At 43.2% G+C, this 16,236-nt stretch overlaps 2 protein-coding genes across 3 annotated transcripts; one reads left to right on the forward strand and one right to left on the reverse strand.

The window, feature by feature from the left end:
* The first annotated feature begins 3,300 nt into the window (after positions 1-3,300).
* GCNT3 (glucosaminyl (N-acetyl) transferase 3, mucin type) lies at positions 3,301-6,780 on the forward strand. Its single transcript, XM_064456616.1, has 2 exons — positions 3,301-4,614; positions 5,053-6,780. The coding sequence occupies exon 1, from the start codon at positions 3,399-3,401 to the stop codon at positions 4,395-4,397; it is 999 nt and encodes a 332-aa protein (XP_064312686.1). The 5' UTR covers positions 3,301-3,398; the 3' UTR covers positions 4,398-4,614; positions 5,053-6,780.
* A 4,499-nt stretch (positions 6,781-11,279) lies between these two features.
* On the reverse strand, positions 11,280-16,191 carry GTF2A2 (general transcription factor IIA subunit 2). 2 transcript variants are annotated; one of them, XM_064456623.1, is made up of 5 exons: positions 16,083-16,191; positions 15,384-15,528; positions 14,754-14,858; positions 13,293-13,419; positions 11,280-11,602 (listed from the first exon to the last, which is right to left on the reverse strand). In XM_064456623.1, exons 2-5 carry the CDS (start codon positions 15,453-15,455, stop codon positions 11,577-11,579), a joined length of 330 nt encoding a protein of 109 aa, XP_064312693.1. In that variant the 5' UTR covers positions 15,456-15,528; positions 16,083-16,191; the 3' UTR covers positions 11,280-11,576. The 2 variants fall into 2 exon arrangements, with proteins under 2 accessions (XP_064312693.1, XP_064312694.1); XM_064456624.1 differs by lacking the exon at positions 16,083-16,191 and adding an exon at positions 15,638-15,808.
* Between the last annotated feature and the right edge of the window lie 45 nt (positions 16,192-16,236).

Below are 16,236 nucleotides of genomic sequence, written 5' to 3' on the forward strand. Positions count from 1 at the left end.
TGAAGTTTTTTAGATGTATATATCTTGTCTGTAATAGATACTATTCATATCAGACAAGACAGATACCAAGCTTCACAGAAATTGTAAAGTTTGCAATCACAACCACAGCTTATCTGCTGTAGTTATGCAGCAGACCTGCTTAGCAGAGAATAAAGCAAATATTTACCTGTGTTGATCATGTGGATCACCACTTGCTCTTAAGAGAATGCATGAATAATACCAACGCACAGGAAAAACTGGTGTGCCAAGTAACAAAAAAGTCATTCAGAGAGGGTGGTCAGTACATATAGTGTGATCAACTAAGTGATCAACTAATAACTATCATGGAGGTTTTTCAGACTTTCAGCTAAGTGTTTAGCTAGACATTTACATTTCATACTTTCCAAAGGAGACAGTTTTAAAAATTCACCCTGAAAGTAGGCAAGGAAGATATTTCAGTCTGTAGAGGCATAAGCACTTCAGACTACTTGGGTTTGCTGCACATTTTTTTAAACTTAAGAGCCTATATATGAAGAGCTATGTACCACAGAGTAGATGATGTGTGGTCTTATGGCCATGCTGCTAACCATAGAAACCTTCAAAAGTTTCAAGTTTCTTGCACTGAGCAAGTTCAAGACGTTAATGCTAAGTGACAGACTTCTTCCAAAGAAGTTTCATGTTGATGAACCTGTGACTAAATTTACAGAATGTTGACAAATTAATCCAAAATAATTTCTTTTCTTACTCAGTATTGAGCTTTCCTTGAAAAAGCATTTACTGTCAGATAAAGTTATCAACAAAGATAACTTTTCAAAAAATAATTTTATTACTCCTACAACCTACTCTCTATCTGTCTGTGCATGTGACTTCAGCCACTGACCAGCAAAAAATGAAATACAGCAACAATCTGCTGTCATTTCACACACTGTTTTGGAGTGGGGGTTGTGTTGGGTTTTTTTTTTTAGCTTTTGGCATTGTTCAGAGATGGAATACACTGTTGGCTTTAAGAGTATAGCTGAGAACACTGAAAGCACGTTTTTCAAGTCTCAGGTTAGACTTAGCAATTGTTGACTCTTAAAAAAGAATTACAGATGGTAAAAATGTCATTATAGACTTACAGTTTCTTTTCCTGAACTTCCTGAAAAACACCTTTGGGAAAAACACCACTGCATTTCTGAAGTACCATAATTTTTGAAAATTACTCAAAAAATGCACATGACTGGAAAAAAAACTGTAGCCCATTTAAGGGCTCTCCTGTGGAGTCGTCATGTTTTCAGCATTTCCTGTGGGATTAAGAATGTGAGGATGTCTTCTACCACACCGTTACAAGGCACAACACATATAGGGCAGCCACAACCTCCAAGTAGAAACAATTGTTTACAATGCTAAACAAAGTATAAAATGTGTTCTTGTTTTCCTAGTCCACAAGCAGTGGCTGCATGAAAGAGGATATCTGCATACTGAAATCAGAGTAGAGGATCAATATAAAGACATTGCTTTTTCTAAAGAAAATCCCAAGACTGCAAGAACTTGCCATCCCTCCATACAATACTGCAGGGATACAGTCTAGCAGAAGTGACCTGGAGGGGAAGAGCTGCTTGGAAATGCAGAAGATGCACCACAAGGATTATTACTGTCCTATTCCAAGAGCGTCTTGGAAAGGACCTTTCCTCAGGTGCTTTGAAATTGTTCAGGTGAACGAGCTCTCTCGTGCAAGCTGAACGTACCTTAGAGACAAATTTTAGGAGCAAAGTACATGTATAAATGGGACAAATGTCTTCCTTGCAGCAAGAAAGCAGCTGGCCCATCTAGCATCTTGTTTACATTCCCCAAGCCTTTTTTCCTCCTGTTTCTCAGAAGCACGTTCACATTGGTACTTAGCACAAACAAACTGACAGCTGTCCATATGGGAAATACTATATGTACCACATTACTGCCTTTAATAATGCCCATTAGAATTTCTGGACCACAGATGTCTAAGACAACTATTTACTGAATTGAGTAAACCTAATAATTCAACAAATGATCTCAAGTTTTCAAATTGAGGAAGTAACTGCTAGTCTCTGTGCAGAATTACACTTATATCAGTTGTCCTCAGTCCAGCTGCAGGTTCTGTGGGTTTGGTTCCTTGATACATCTGGAGAAAGAAAAAAAATTAAAAGAAATACACCTTTTTTGTATCTTAGAAAACCTATCTTAGAAAAGTTGACTCATCATTGAAGCTGGCCCTTTTTTACAAACATAGTACCAAATACCATGTTTGGTTCAAACCACAAAGTTGTTCAGGATGACTGCAAAACCTCAGGTATATTACTTTGTTCATCACAGCACAAAGCATATGTTAGTCACTTGCAGTATTGCGCCTTTTTCTATTAAGTGATACTTAGCCAGGAAGCACACATAGGTGCATACAGGAAGTCCTCACACTCTCCACCAATATCCTCTTGTTCCTTCAAGTGGAGGCTTTGTGGCAAATTATTTTTAAAAGTGGCCTCTGCCTTCACCCTCTGCTTCCACCACAGAAGCAGAGATTCCACTCTGCCAAGTTATCCAACACCTTTCTGCAATCACCCTTCGCTAAAGTTCAAAACACTCCAGGCCAGCAGAAACCTTGCTGCAGCTGGGCTTCTAGGCTCCAGTGCTATCGCTGTCACTCTCTTGACCTCTGAATTGGAACGATCTGAACACTGGAAAAGCAGGTTAGAGCCCAACATCATCTAGTAAAGTCTTTTTCAAAAGTGTATCACACGGGTTTGCATTCTAGAGAAATTTTCCTTGCGGTACACACTGGACGGGGTAAGATACCTGCTTTCAAACAAGACACACAACCGCCTCCAGCGCTGATAAAACCAAACGCAATCACGCCACGGGGAGGGAGGAGACTCCCTTTTACTCACCTGTTGTTCACCTGCAGTTGCGCTGAGGTCGCCCTGGCACTATTTCACCGCTACCCGGGAAGGAGGCACCCAGGCTGCCAAGTCACCCTCCACGCAGCACCAGTTCCAGCGTCCCCCCACAAAGCCCCCCCAGGAGGCGAGGGGGCCGCAGGCGGGGGGGTCCCGCGGGCCGCACGTGGCGTGGCGGCGCGCCAGAGAGGGAACGAGGGAAGCATGCGCCTGTACCCCGCGAACCCCCCGCAGGCGCGGCGGCGCTGCGCGCTGCTGCTCGGCTCCCTGCTGCTGGCCGCCGCCCTAGCGCTGCGCAGCGCCACACGCCCCTGCCCCGACGCCCGCCCGGAGGCCGCCGCACACCCCCGCTGCCGCCAGCACCTCTACCAGACGCTGGAGCTCTCCCCCGGCCGGAGGATCAACTGCTCTGGGGTTGTCCGCGGGGATGTGAAAGCCGTCCAGGAGGCCCAGCTCAGTAACCTGGAGGTTGCGAACCGAAAGGTTTCCCTAACGCCCGATGGGTACCTGAACATGACGAAGGACTGCAGGAGCTTCAAGGAGACGCGGCAGTTCATCGAGTTCCCGCTGAGCCAGGAGGAGGCAGAGTTCCCCATTGCCTACTCCATGGTCATCCACAACAACATCGAGATGTTCGAGCGGCTCCTGAGGTCCCTCTACACCCCCCAGAACGTCTACTGCATCCACGTTGACAGGAAGTCCCCGGCTATCTTCCAGGAGGCCGTGCGGGCCATCGTAGCCTGCTTCCCCAATATCTTTGTGGCTAGCCGCCTGGAAAACGTGGTCTATGCCTCCTGGTCCCGGCTGCAGGCCGACCTCAACTGCATGCAGGACCTGTTGCAGAGCCCCATGCCATGGCACTATCTCCTCAACACCTGCGGCACCGATTTCCCCATCAAGACCAACGCTGAGATAGTCAGCGCCCTGAAGGCGCTGCGGGGCCGGAACAGCATGGAGTCAGAGAAGCCCTCGGCCTCCAAGCGGGCACGCTGGCAGTATCACCACATAGTGGGGCAGTTCATCTCCCGGACAGCCACAGAGAAACTGCCGCCACCCCACAACTCCCCCATGTTCACAGGCAATGCGTACATCGCAGTCACACGGGCCTTCGTGCAGTACATCTTTGAGAACCCCACAACACTGCAGTTCTTTGAGTGGGCCAAGGACACCTACAGCCCTGACGAGCACATCTGGGCCACCCTCAACCGCATGCCTGGCGTGCCAGGCTCCCTGCCCCAGAATGACAAGTTCCAGCTCTCGGACATGAACGCCCTACCCCGCCTGGTCAAGTGGCAGTACCTGGAGGGCGACCCCAGCAAGGGCGCGCCCTACCCGCCCTGCACCGGCCAGCACCAGCGCTCCGTCTGCATCTACGGGGTGGGCGACGTGCCCTGGATGCTCCAGCAGCACCACCTCTTGGCCAACAAGTTCGACCCCGTGGTGGACGACGCCGCCATCCTGTGCCTGGAGGAGTACCTGCGCCACAGGGCCCTCTACGGCAAGGGACTCTGAGGGGAAGCCGCGGAGACCCTCGCCAACACCGTCCGGCGGCGAGTCCCGCCGGCGGCGCCTCGGGGACAGCGGGAGGGGCAGGAGACCTGCGTCATGAGGCGAGAAGGGAAGTGGCGCCGTTCCCGCGCTGGCGGAGGGATCTGTCTGCGGGACGGAGGGCGCGGTAGGAGGTGGAGGCGCTCCTGAGGCCCCCTGACGAGAGGCGGAGGCGCGCGAGGTAACGAGCGGTGGGAAGGGCTAGGCGGCCCGCTGGGGCGGGGTGCGCGAGGAAGGGGGGAGCACTGCGGGGGAACGGCCTGCTGGGGCGAGGGGCGCACCTGGGGGGGCGTGGCGGGCGCGGCGCCTAGGCGGGGCTGAGCGGAGGGAGCGGCCGGCGTTGAAGGGCGGAGGGGCGCAGCCCCACCCTCCCCCCTCCTCTCCACAGCGCCCCAACCCGCCGGCTTCTCAGAGGCACCATGCGGGAAGCGGCCTCCCGCAAGGCACTCCGGGCAGCTCTGTGACAGAGCATCTTAAAGAAACGGGGGTAGTGTATCTTTCCATTCTCCTTCTACAGTCTGTTCGCAAAAGTGACCCCAGGGCTGCTTGTTGACAACGGTGACTCCAAGTCCTAGTACAAGCAGAGCTGAAACTGTAATTCATTTGCTTTTCTACACAGCACCTGGCAGGCCATCTGCTCCTGGCACCTGCTGCACTGCTCACCTTAACATCTGGCTGCTGCTTTTGCATTGCTTTAACTTCCACCATTAGCCATAAAAAATATCCTTAAATAAAATCAAATGTACTAAAATAAATAGCTCTGGTATTCTTTATCCTGTAATCCTCTGAGGAGAACTGATTGTGCTCCTAGGCAGAGCCATTAAACCAGTTAACCCCTCTGCACCCCACTTCTCCATCTGTAACACAGGGAAAGGGATGCTTATGTAGTTAATGGTGCGCAAACCTACATTTTTCTAACACCTTCCTCTCTCTTTCCCTCCCCACAGAAAAGAGATTTTTGTGAGAAGATCTCTTGGTAATATAATTGCCATATCCAGTAGTGTATCTGGCCTTTTAGATTAACAAAACAATCATCCAACATGTTTGCTTAAGTTTCTAAAAGCTGAAAGAAAGATTTGTGAACTTCTATATTTCACCCGCATGTATTCTTCCCACCTTCTCACATTAAAGCCAGCCACCTTCCACGGATCGAACAGCTTTTCACTACCTATAATGCTGACAGATTAATTCAGTTGCCTTTGAACTACCAAAAAAAATATTCAATAATTTTGTCAGTAAACACTCTCACCTTTATAAATTCGAGGTCTCTGGTGGAGAATTAGCATTATACAAAGAACATCTGAAGCAATTCCACAGCACCAGGCTACATTTAGGTGAAGTTATGACTGCAATCACACAGATCTTTAAAACATTTATTTAAATAGGATGAGAAAATGAAATAACTGGCTTGAAAAGGTGTGCCATTGCAATTTTGTTAGACATTTTAAAATTAACTTGGTTGTAACATGCTGATTTTTAAAAATGCCACGGTGATTTCACAGCAAACATTATAGGCAAAAACCTCAACTACTGCAAGAAAAGGTCTCAAACAGAAATACCCAACGTATACCTGGGTGTTTATTTATTTAAAAAAGAGCAAATAAAGTGATAGGATTGCTGGTCCCAGTGGGAAACTCCAACCTGCACAAACATTTGTTACAACAGAGGTTAAAGCTTTATGCTAACCTGATAGGCACATAGAAAATTTAAAAATGGTTTCAGCAGCAATTCAACATCAAATAGTAAATATCTCCATGTCTGGTACATTCTTTTAGAACAAACAAAACTTCTCTGCTAACTCAGGGTAAGAACTTTGAGCAGGAGTGTTGATCTGTTCAAGCGTAGGAAGGCTCTGCAGAGGGATCTGGACAGGCTGGATCGATGGACTGAGGCCAACTGGATGGGGTTCAACAAGGCCAAGTGCCAGGTCGTGCAGCTGGGTCACAACAACCCCATGCAACACTACAGGCTTGGGGAAGAGTGGCTGGAAAGCTGCCCATCAGAGAAGGACCTGGGGGTGCTGGTCAACAGCCGGCTGAATGTGAGCCAGCAGTGTGCCCAGGTGGCCAAGGCAGCCAACAGCATCCTGGCTTGTATCAGGAATAGTGTGGCCACCCTCCACTTCCTTGAAGGGTGCGGGTTCTTTTAGCACAAGGTAAAAAATGATATATTAATATATTTGTGATTTACTATCTACTTAGCCATAATGGCTAATTTATACAGTAAATTTATCTTTGAGCAAAGCTATTTCCCTAACAAAGGTCACCCTTTAAGTTACAGCAAATATCTGTGTTTTGGGTAACTCTCATCTACCTCATTGTACCTAGTCGTTGTGTAAAAGTATATAATAACCCTGATTAAACTTGTCTTCTGGGAATTCGTCATAAATTCTTCCTGCTCTACACTTCCCTTTGTTTCTCTCTGCTAACATTTAAAGTCAGGTATTGATATCCCTGACCAAGCAAACAGCTTACTTCAGATAACATCCTATATTGCGCACTTACAGAATTCATAAAATCCTTTTTGTTGGAAGCTTTGTTTAAACACAGGCAGTCACCCACAGCCACTTCTGCACTGGTGCTTATTTTTCCTTTTCTTCACTTTCTTTTAATTAATTTACTTTCTAAACATAAACATTCATTCTAGCTCAAGATCAAGGTGCAAATATATGTTTTATTTTCTCTTTACTATTGATAACCGGAAGCAACTGTAAGCTTTCTGAAGAAAATCAACAAAAAAAACCCCAAATAAATATATCAGGCCATAACACTACAGGCAAGGAAGAACCAAATAGGCAACAGCAAGCATGCTGATGCTGTAGCAAGTGAGATGGTTTGTCTTCTGATGGATATTAAAATAGCTTAGTATAACAAAAGTTCAGTTAACACTTTTAGGTGCAAGTTTGACAAATCTTCCAAGACCAGAAAGCACATGGAGGGATTAGCTTTAATTCAAACACACAAAAAAAAAGCAAGTGGCAAGAAAGTTATAGATAGTAAAGCAACAAAAAAACAGGAAGAATATTGGCACCAGATCCCCTTACCTTTTTGCTTCCCTCTCCTTCAGTGAACTGAAACTACCTCCACAGAAGTAGCAGATCTGGGGCCTGGACAAACACTATCCCAGAAACATGCTTAGAGCCAAAAAGAATGTCTGCTGCCAAGCTAGTGTGAGAGCTTGTGTTGACAGCTGTGAGGTTTGCAGGAATTAATTCCTCTAGAAGCATAGGCAAGCTTCTCCTCTGCAGTGAGTAGGCGGCAGTGTTAATCCCATAGGCAGATACTCTGAGGCATCACTGGAGCAATTCTAGACATCAAAGACATTCCCAATAATTATTTACATCTCAGTATGCCTCAAGAGCTGTTTTCTAAAGAGATGGCAGAGTTTACTCCTGCTGAATGGGGAGTTTAAGAAAAAAAGGATGGTTCAGAAACAACAACCAAACAAACCAAACAAACCAAAACCCCCACAAAACTAGAGGTAAGGTAGGAACAGAGTATTCCCAAACAAAATACAGAAAAAGCCAGATGAGGCTGGAACCCCAGACCTCTGCAAGGTTTACTTTAGAAGCTTTAGAAACTATAATGCAACCCTTATTCATGTTGTTTTTTAACATACACAAAACCAACACTAACTTCTGCAGTTTTCAACAGTATATCCACTGAACAACTAAACACTAAAGTAGTACCTGAAACTTCAGCACTGTAATATAACCATGCAAGGATCAAGGCCGCCAAGTGCTTCTCTATTGCATATGCAGATTGCCCTTTGGCTCTCAAGGACTAGAGACCACAATAGCAAAGAATAGCACTGATCACAAAAGTTCAAGTATTCTTTGTGTACCCAAGTAAACTCAGTAGTCTGTACGCATCCAGATTTGAATTCCATGTCCTAGAAGCATCCCACAGATGCAAAAATACCAGATACCTGCATTGCCTAATTCTGCACTGTCATGAAAGAGACAGAAGATGCCTATGTAAGCTAATTTTAGGAACAGTAAGTAGTCAAACTTACAACAAAATACTTATTTTGTAAGTTGAATCCTGAGTGCACAGAAAACAAGAAGGATTCTGCCATGAGTGGAAAACAAGTGGTTTGCAGAACAACAGCTTGATGCATTTGGCATAACCAAACAGAGCTAGCCTATGCTACCAGAAAATTTTAAACAGTGATATTAAAGCATTAACCAGATGTGAAATAAAGCTTCTATTATCACCAATAATTAGCCAGGCAGCAGCAATACAAAAGGTTCAGAATATGTGTTTGCCTGCCTTTCCTTCAGTTTCTATTTTGGTTTGGTAACTTCTCTCTTCCTGTTGTTTTATATGAAAGGCTTTGTCAGACTTTCAGCTTGCAAGAGGAAAGGAAATGTCTAGACTGCAGAGCATATGGCATGACTGCCCACTTACTCCTATTTGCTGTTTCACCTAAAAGATTCCCTTACTCCCCATTTGTGCATGTTTTCTAGCCTTTCACACTGACCAAATTACACTGATTCCCTCAGCACACAGTCCCTTCATTATCACTGTGCCCAGGAACAGATTGCTTCCTGTCTGAACCCCTCAAGCTGCTCCAAAAATCTTTAGTCTGTTGTGCATTTCCTTTAAGACGACACTATTATTAGCAAAAGAAAAAATCTTAGAACGGTTCAGAAGCATCCATAACATTTAATATATTTTTCATCTATGTCACCTTTTGCTACTCGCTTAACTCAGACTAAGCAAGCTGATCATCAGTGTCACTTCAGCATTTGCGCATTTTTTCAGTACAGTAACTCAGGTACAGAAGATTTAAACTCATTTCAGAATGCCCATCTCCTTTTCAAATGCTTCCTTACAGGGCAAGGCAATATTCAGATCTTCAGTTTTCACACCGATTAGGAAGCACTAGATAAGTAGGGTATGCAAAGTATTACTGTTATGCATCAGCACAGGGAGTATCCCATCACCTCCTCCTTCCAAAGGACCAAGTCTAAAGCTTCAGTGGGACTATTAAGTTTTGTGTTTGTTTTTTTTTTTTTAAACAAGTCAGTGAAGTTGCCCAGAATTACGAACGCAATAGTTTCTGGTTCCTCCTCATACTGATTTGAATTTCACTGATTACTAAGTAGCAGACATCTTTGTCAACAAAATTATTTCTCCTTTCATTTGTCATTTTTCTTAGTACCTATATTCATTACATTATTTTCTTTTTCAGTTAAATATTTCTTTTTCTTTCAATTAACAGCTAAGGTAGCACTAAGCCTAGAAGTGCTGAAGTAATAGTATACAACTGTTGAAACACAAGATAAGCCTGATAGAGGAGTATCAATGAAATGTAAACATAAATCCATTCCACACCATAACCTCACATCATTGGCAATTGTGCTTCTCTATTAAATTTGGTTTTAATGAAAAAATGCCATGGTAAATACACTAATGCACACTTAATCAGAACAAAATCAGATACATAATTATTTGCTTTAGGAGGGAGTCCAAAGGGTACAGAGAACAGAAGGTTGAGAAGTTTCTGTTCAGAGACAGGAAGAAACTGCAGAGTTGAAGGTAAGAACAGCAAACTTCTATACCTGTAAAGGCTGAAATTCAGTTTACCACGATTATTAGAGAACTAAAAATATTTAAGCCTAGAAGATTGAAACTGATGTAGAAAAAGATAAAACCACAGTACAGATACACATTTGTACCCTTAAAGATAATGACCTCAACAGAGATGTATTGTGGTGTTCAAATGAGAGGAATAGTCTGTTGTTCTGGTTTTAGAAATGTTTACTTACCAGTCTGCAGTTTGCAGCAAAGGACACTTAAGGTAGCTACAAGACAAAAAAAATTAATGAACATAATACTTGCAACAGTCTAGCAAACAAGTCTGTGAACTCCTTTCTCACTTGAAGTGAGGGAAGCAGAAGTTAACCAAACCCCAGATATATGCCCTTTGACATCCAAAGGTAGGATTTACAGTACCGTAACATAATGGTCTATTACTTTTATTAATAGACTGGACCACCAACAAGCAGAGAAAGGTTTCAACATGTGAATTATGCTCCAGTTTTGGCAAAACCTAAAGATTTAGACTGATCTGAAAACTGTTACCCCTGACTTTTCTTCTGTACTATTTCCTGTTTCCAGTGGTCTGTAAATAGCCTACTGTCAAAAATACATGAATTTGTCACTGCTGAGGCAGTTACAATTCCTGTGACCACACTGGAACAGTCACTGCTGTTAAGTCAGACAAATGAGCTGTCAGTATATTATATTCATACTTCCAGTGAAGAAACTATTACAAGGGTTTCTTGATTGGAGTTATTCAGCAGAATGTGTAAGTCTAAAAAGAACAAAGTTATACATTTGATATCTCAGAATTCATACCCCAACTCTTTCACTGAAATCCTGTTGGCCAGGTGTCCAATTAAATGTATTCCACATAAATACAAAAAACAATTAGAAAAACATTAAAACAAGCAGCACTAACATTTGTTGAGAATGTTGTCCAATCTTATGAGACTCAGTTTCATTATTTCAATTTGATTAGCTGTGCAATAACTTTAATACTTGGGGCTAGTGTATTAGTAGCAGAGGGTACCAAATGGACAAATTTATAGGTAGAAAGATGCAGTAACAAACAGACAAACACACTGGCCAGCAAGAGCTGCTAAGCTTTTATTGATGTCCCCCTCCATCATTCTGAAAAAGCCATTTCTTGCAATACTGATCAGTGCAACCCTACTCAGAACCCTATAACTGACCTTTGCATTTGCAACATTACTCTAAATACACTTTGACAATATTGGGAGAATATATTATATTAATGCTTGTTTTTAAACAAAATTCTCTAATGATCACTCATTCACAAGTTTTTAAATAAAGTTTATTACAGAAATTATTTTGAACAAAAAAGGCAACAGTATCTGTTGTAATTTTAAAAAACCAAAACAAAACAAAAAAGTAACATTGTATTCATGCCCTATAAGGTGAACTGAAGAAATGCTACAGGTATTTCTTCCACTGTCATCTGTGATGCTTTCTAGTATAGATTAACTCACATCTGCATCACAAGAATTGTGTATGAACACAGTTCCTTTCCATGTTTCTCTCCAGAAAGTGCTGCATATTAAGAGAAAATATTGCAGACAAACCACAGTTCTATTCATTCTGCAGTATTGGAACCAGTGTCTAGGAAAGAAAAAAGAAAGTGTAAGTAATACATACCCCCACTACAGTTGAGTATAAATTCAAAAGAACCAATACCATTCTCTAACACCCTTCCCAAGCTTAAAATCATTCCCCAAGCATTTTAGAACATGTTCCGTACTACCCAATTCCCTCCACTGCTATAAATGCAATGCATGAACTGCTGGTGCTTTTTCACTTCAGTTAGCAACACTGAAAAAAGCCAACATGATACTTCAAGGTTCTGCACACACATCATTTGCTATTAAAGCATTAAAAATACAGGAAGCTTTGTTCTAACTTGTGGTGATACACAAACACTTTACTGCAGTCAGCCACAAGAACATCTGGCTAAATCACATGATCTACTAAAAAGAAAGGAGGTTTGCACATCCAGTAGCATAAGCTCCCATGCAGTGTGGGCTATAGTTCTTTATGCACTTGAAACAGATGCGAGAATGAGCATGATCTTCATGAAACAACTGAGAGCAATTCTCTGTTCTGAACTTTTGTCAGAAGTACCAATTAACATCAGTGCAATTTCTGGTATTACTACCATTACTGCCTTCTTTTCTCAGAGCTATGGAAAAAATACAAAACTTGAATATGGAGAAAGACAAGTCGGTTTTTACTACGTTCCTTTAGCAAGTCAACTTCTTGCAGGGAAAATAAGGCTGTAATGTTAATAGCAACTTTAAGTCACCCAGTTCTTTACATCTTATCTGCATATTTTACCAAGAGTGAAAACTATTAATACTTTGAAAGTAAGGTTTCCTCTACTAGCTATATTAAGCACACAAAAAATAAACACGGTAAGATTATATGCTTGCTTAATACCAGAAGTTGAGCAACCAATAAATTCTGTCCACTCTAGAACTACAACTTAAAAGTGACCACTGTAATCACACCAGGATCAGAAAGCCATGAAGAACCTCTTCCAGAGGTCTAGGGTATACATATTTAAATAAAAAGCCTTTTCCATTCTCAGTTCTTCATTTTAGCATCACTCCCCAGGGATGAAACAAGTGGCACCATTTCACATATCTTTAGCAATATTCTGCCACATTGATGGTTTTTAAAGTTATAAACCAGCTTTCCACAAAAGTCACTAAATGACTTTTTCCTTTAAAGAATTTCAAGGAACACTGACAAAAGTAATCCAGTCAAGCAGATATGGAACGTAAGTGCCCATAAGTAGTGTACATACAGCGGGCCTGTTAAGCAATACATAAATCTTATAATATGATTTGCAAATGCCAGCATAAGCTTTTCATGCGCTTGTGTTGTCCCCTACTAACAAATCCAGCAAACAATTGGTTAGACAGTTTTCTCAATTGCTTGCTCAGACTAATGAAGCACTCCTTGAATTCAGTAAAACATGGTGCTGTCCTAACAAACAGGTTAATGCTAGAAAAATCACCACACAGAAATTCAATTAAGATTACTTCCAACTTTCTACTCATTCTAGTAGTAGGTAATTTCCAAAAACACATTCCTATTTCAGTGCTTCTGAGTTAAGGAAGCATTTAGCTTGCTTTTGTTTCACTTCTCAAAATATGTAAAAGGGAGTGCAGAGTCCTGGTTCTGTCTGAATAATACAATCAATCTAGCTTTAATCAGACATTTGGTCAAAGCTTTCTATAAATGATCAAGTCTTGTGTCTCAGCTTATTTATATCATATTCCATACTTACTTTTTCCATCACATGCTACAATTTTCACTTTATCCACTTTCACAAGTTCAGTGACCTCCCTAAATTCAACATCATTCAGTACAAATGTCCATACGTTGTCACAGAACCTGTATGTATTCAGAGACCCCTTTAAAAAGACAAGAGACATTTTCTATAGGGTGCATCCCAAAAGTAACAGAAAATATGATGTTTACCATCTACTGCTGCATACCTTCTAGAACTAGGTTTGCCATCAAGCCAGCTCTGAACCTGAATGCATACAAACTTGGCAATCAAGCAATTCTGAGGAAAACTAGTTTAAATGCCCTCCAGTGGCTGAAATTTTCAAGACCATGTGCTCACACCACAGTCTGTCCAAGGGGAAGCTTCACAGGTACGCCAAGAAGCTTTATGATATTTCTAATGTATATAAAGCATCAGTATCATAAAAGATTTCTTAAAACATGGGCTATAAAAAAAGATCAGTTACAGCAGTGATCGTAACAAGATGTGAATTCTGCAATTGTTTAATAAAGCGATAGTTTATACAAAATCATGACATAACTGACCTATGTGACATAAAGGGGCATCCCTCATGTTTGATGTATTCCTGAGAATGTTGATATGTAAACCTTTCAGCCTTCATCTTCACGTATTTTGAACTGATACTCTTGAACTTAAGCTCCAGGTAACATTTTTTAAATGTATCCACTAAACACATTCTGAACAGTTTTCTATACTGTTACGTACACAAAGCAAGTTAAGCGTGTTAGAGAAAAGAAGTTACGCTCTTAATAAGATTTTAGATTTTTAGACCATACAGATATGTTAAGAGCTCACTTCATCAATGTGTTCTGCATAAGACGCTACAGGAAGTACTAGGACATAGGTTAACAGGGCAACTGGTTTGGGTTTGGGTTTTTTCCCCTTCCAAATGACAATCAAGTTGAAATTTAACAATTTGCTGGCTATCCAACACTAATTAGGGTGGCTAGTTGGGAAAAAAAAACAAACTTATTTTTCTATAACACCTACAGAAATAGCTACAAAATGATCTGGTGACTTGCATAAGGGTAGATCTACAGCTCTCTAGTCTCTCTTCACATTACAGATGTTGCTGAAAATCTGGCCTCATCTCACTTCTGCTAGGTGCAACTAAGGGAAGCAAAAGTCTCCCTCCCTATCTGCAAGACACAGAGAATGGCAGTGCTATTCATCAAAGCATTTCCCTCGTCCCCTTCCCCTGTTTTCATCTGTCCACCAAATCAGCTTCCGATTTTTGCATTCCTTCAAAAGATCCCTGGCAGAATAAGAAGATAACAAGCCTTACAACTGCAATCAGAATATACATGTAAACAGTCATTGTTTCAGAGTCAAAATGTACCTTCACAGGATTTTGCTTAAAGCACACAGCTTTGAATAACATTCTGCATGAACGCTTAGTTACTGTACCTCAGGAAGAACTTTTGTATATTAACTTACTCTGAAATTGACTCTGTTCCTGACTCGTTGTGCCAGTGCCGAATTTATAGCTTTATCAAACTGAAGTAGCACCTGAAGGGCCAGCTGAGGCGTGATCTGCTGTGACTAAAGTAGTTTAAAAAAGAAGTTTTGAGTTGTTTCAAAGTAAACTCAAAAATGCGGTAAAAATTAAAAACATCAAAACAACGTTCACGTGAAGCAGATCTCTAGAAAACCAATTTACAAAAGTATTGTTCCTGTGTTTACTTCCTTTTTCCTATTTTAACTCTGAGTGAAGAAACAACGTGCTAATGTGATTTCTTGTGCTACACAAAGATTTCTTCTGACAAATATTCATTGGAAATAACCAGAAGAGCAGGAAATCAATTACAGTGTTCCAGAACAAACTGGCTGTTCATTTACTGGGCCATGCAAGGGGGATTATGCCACTTACATAAAACATTTTCCTTCCTCTAGACTGTTAAGAAAAATACTTGCCACGTGAATGGAGCATCAATAGCTTTTGATTTCAATCGGTAAGTTCCAAACGTTGACCACAAGTACCCCGATAGAGAAACCATAAAGCCATTTTTAACAACTACCCTTTCTCTTTATTACGGTAATTGCCCAGACCCTAAATCCCCCACCCACCTGTATGAGCTCATCCAGACTCTCCTGAAGGCTGTTCCCCAGCGTGGTGTTTCTATACAGCTGATACGCCATGGTTTACCGAGAGGGGCTGTACACCTTCCGGGTCATCCACGGCTCTGGACACCTGTTCTGTCCCCGCTCTTATCTAATAAAAATAAATAAATAAAATAAATTTTAAAACACAACGGGGCCATTAACGTACAAGGCACTGCGAGAGCAAACAGAATTGAAAGAACCACTCCTCAAACACTGACCAACGATTACAAGCGCTCAAAAGCACAAAGCGTTAGCAGCCACAGGAGAAGCGGGACGGCACCGGCGACCCTTCATTTCTTCCCGGCTGCCTGCCTGACTGGCGCAGAGGCGGCGCGCCGGGCCGGGGCTGCCTTTGTTCGCCGCCCGTTCGGCTTCCAAGCCCAACCCCGTCGCGGCGCAGGGAGAGCGCTTCGGAAATCACCGCATTACGGGCATTTCAGGCAAGCGCTGGGGAACCAAGCGGCCTTGCGCCCCGCCGCCCGCCGGGCCCAACTAACCCCCACCGCCCCGCCAAGCCGGCGAAGGTGCCGGTTGGCGCACCACAGCCGCGGGCAGCGCGGCCCCGGCGTGCGGGCGGCCACCCCGCAGGCAGGGGGAGCCGCGCCGCGCCCAGCCCTGGGGCCCCCGCTTCGCGGGGGGGCCCTCCAGCTGCCCCAGCCTCACCCGCTCCCGGCGGCCGGAAAAGGTCTGTGCCCTTCTCAGCCGGCCGGTGCCCCGGAAGCGGAACGGCGGGGGCAGGGCCCAGCTCACCCCGCCCCCCGGAGCTGCCGGCGGGAAGCCGCGGTGCAGGGCGGGCTGCGGGCCCCGGGCGCGGAGC

This window comes from Phalacrocorax carbo, chromosome 7 (assembly GCF_963921805.1).
Source record: "Phalacrocorax carbo chromosome 7, bPhaCar2.1, whole genome shotgun sequence".
Classification (NCBI taxonomy): Eukaryota; Metazoa; Chordata; class Aves; order Suliformes; family Phalacrocoracidae; genus Phalacrocorax; species Phalacrocorax carbo.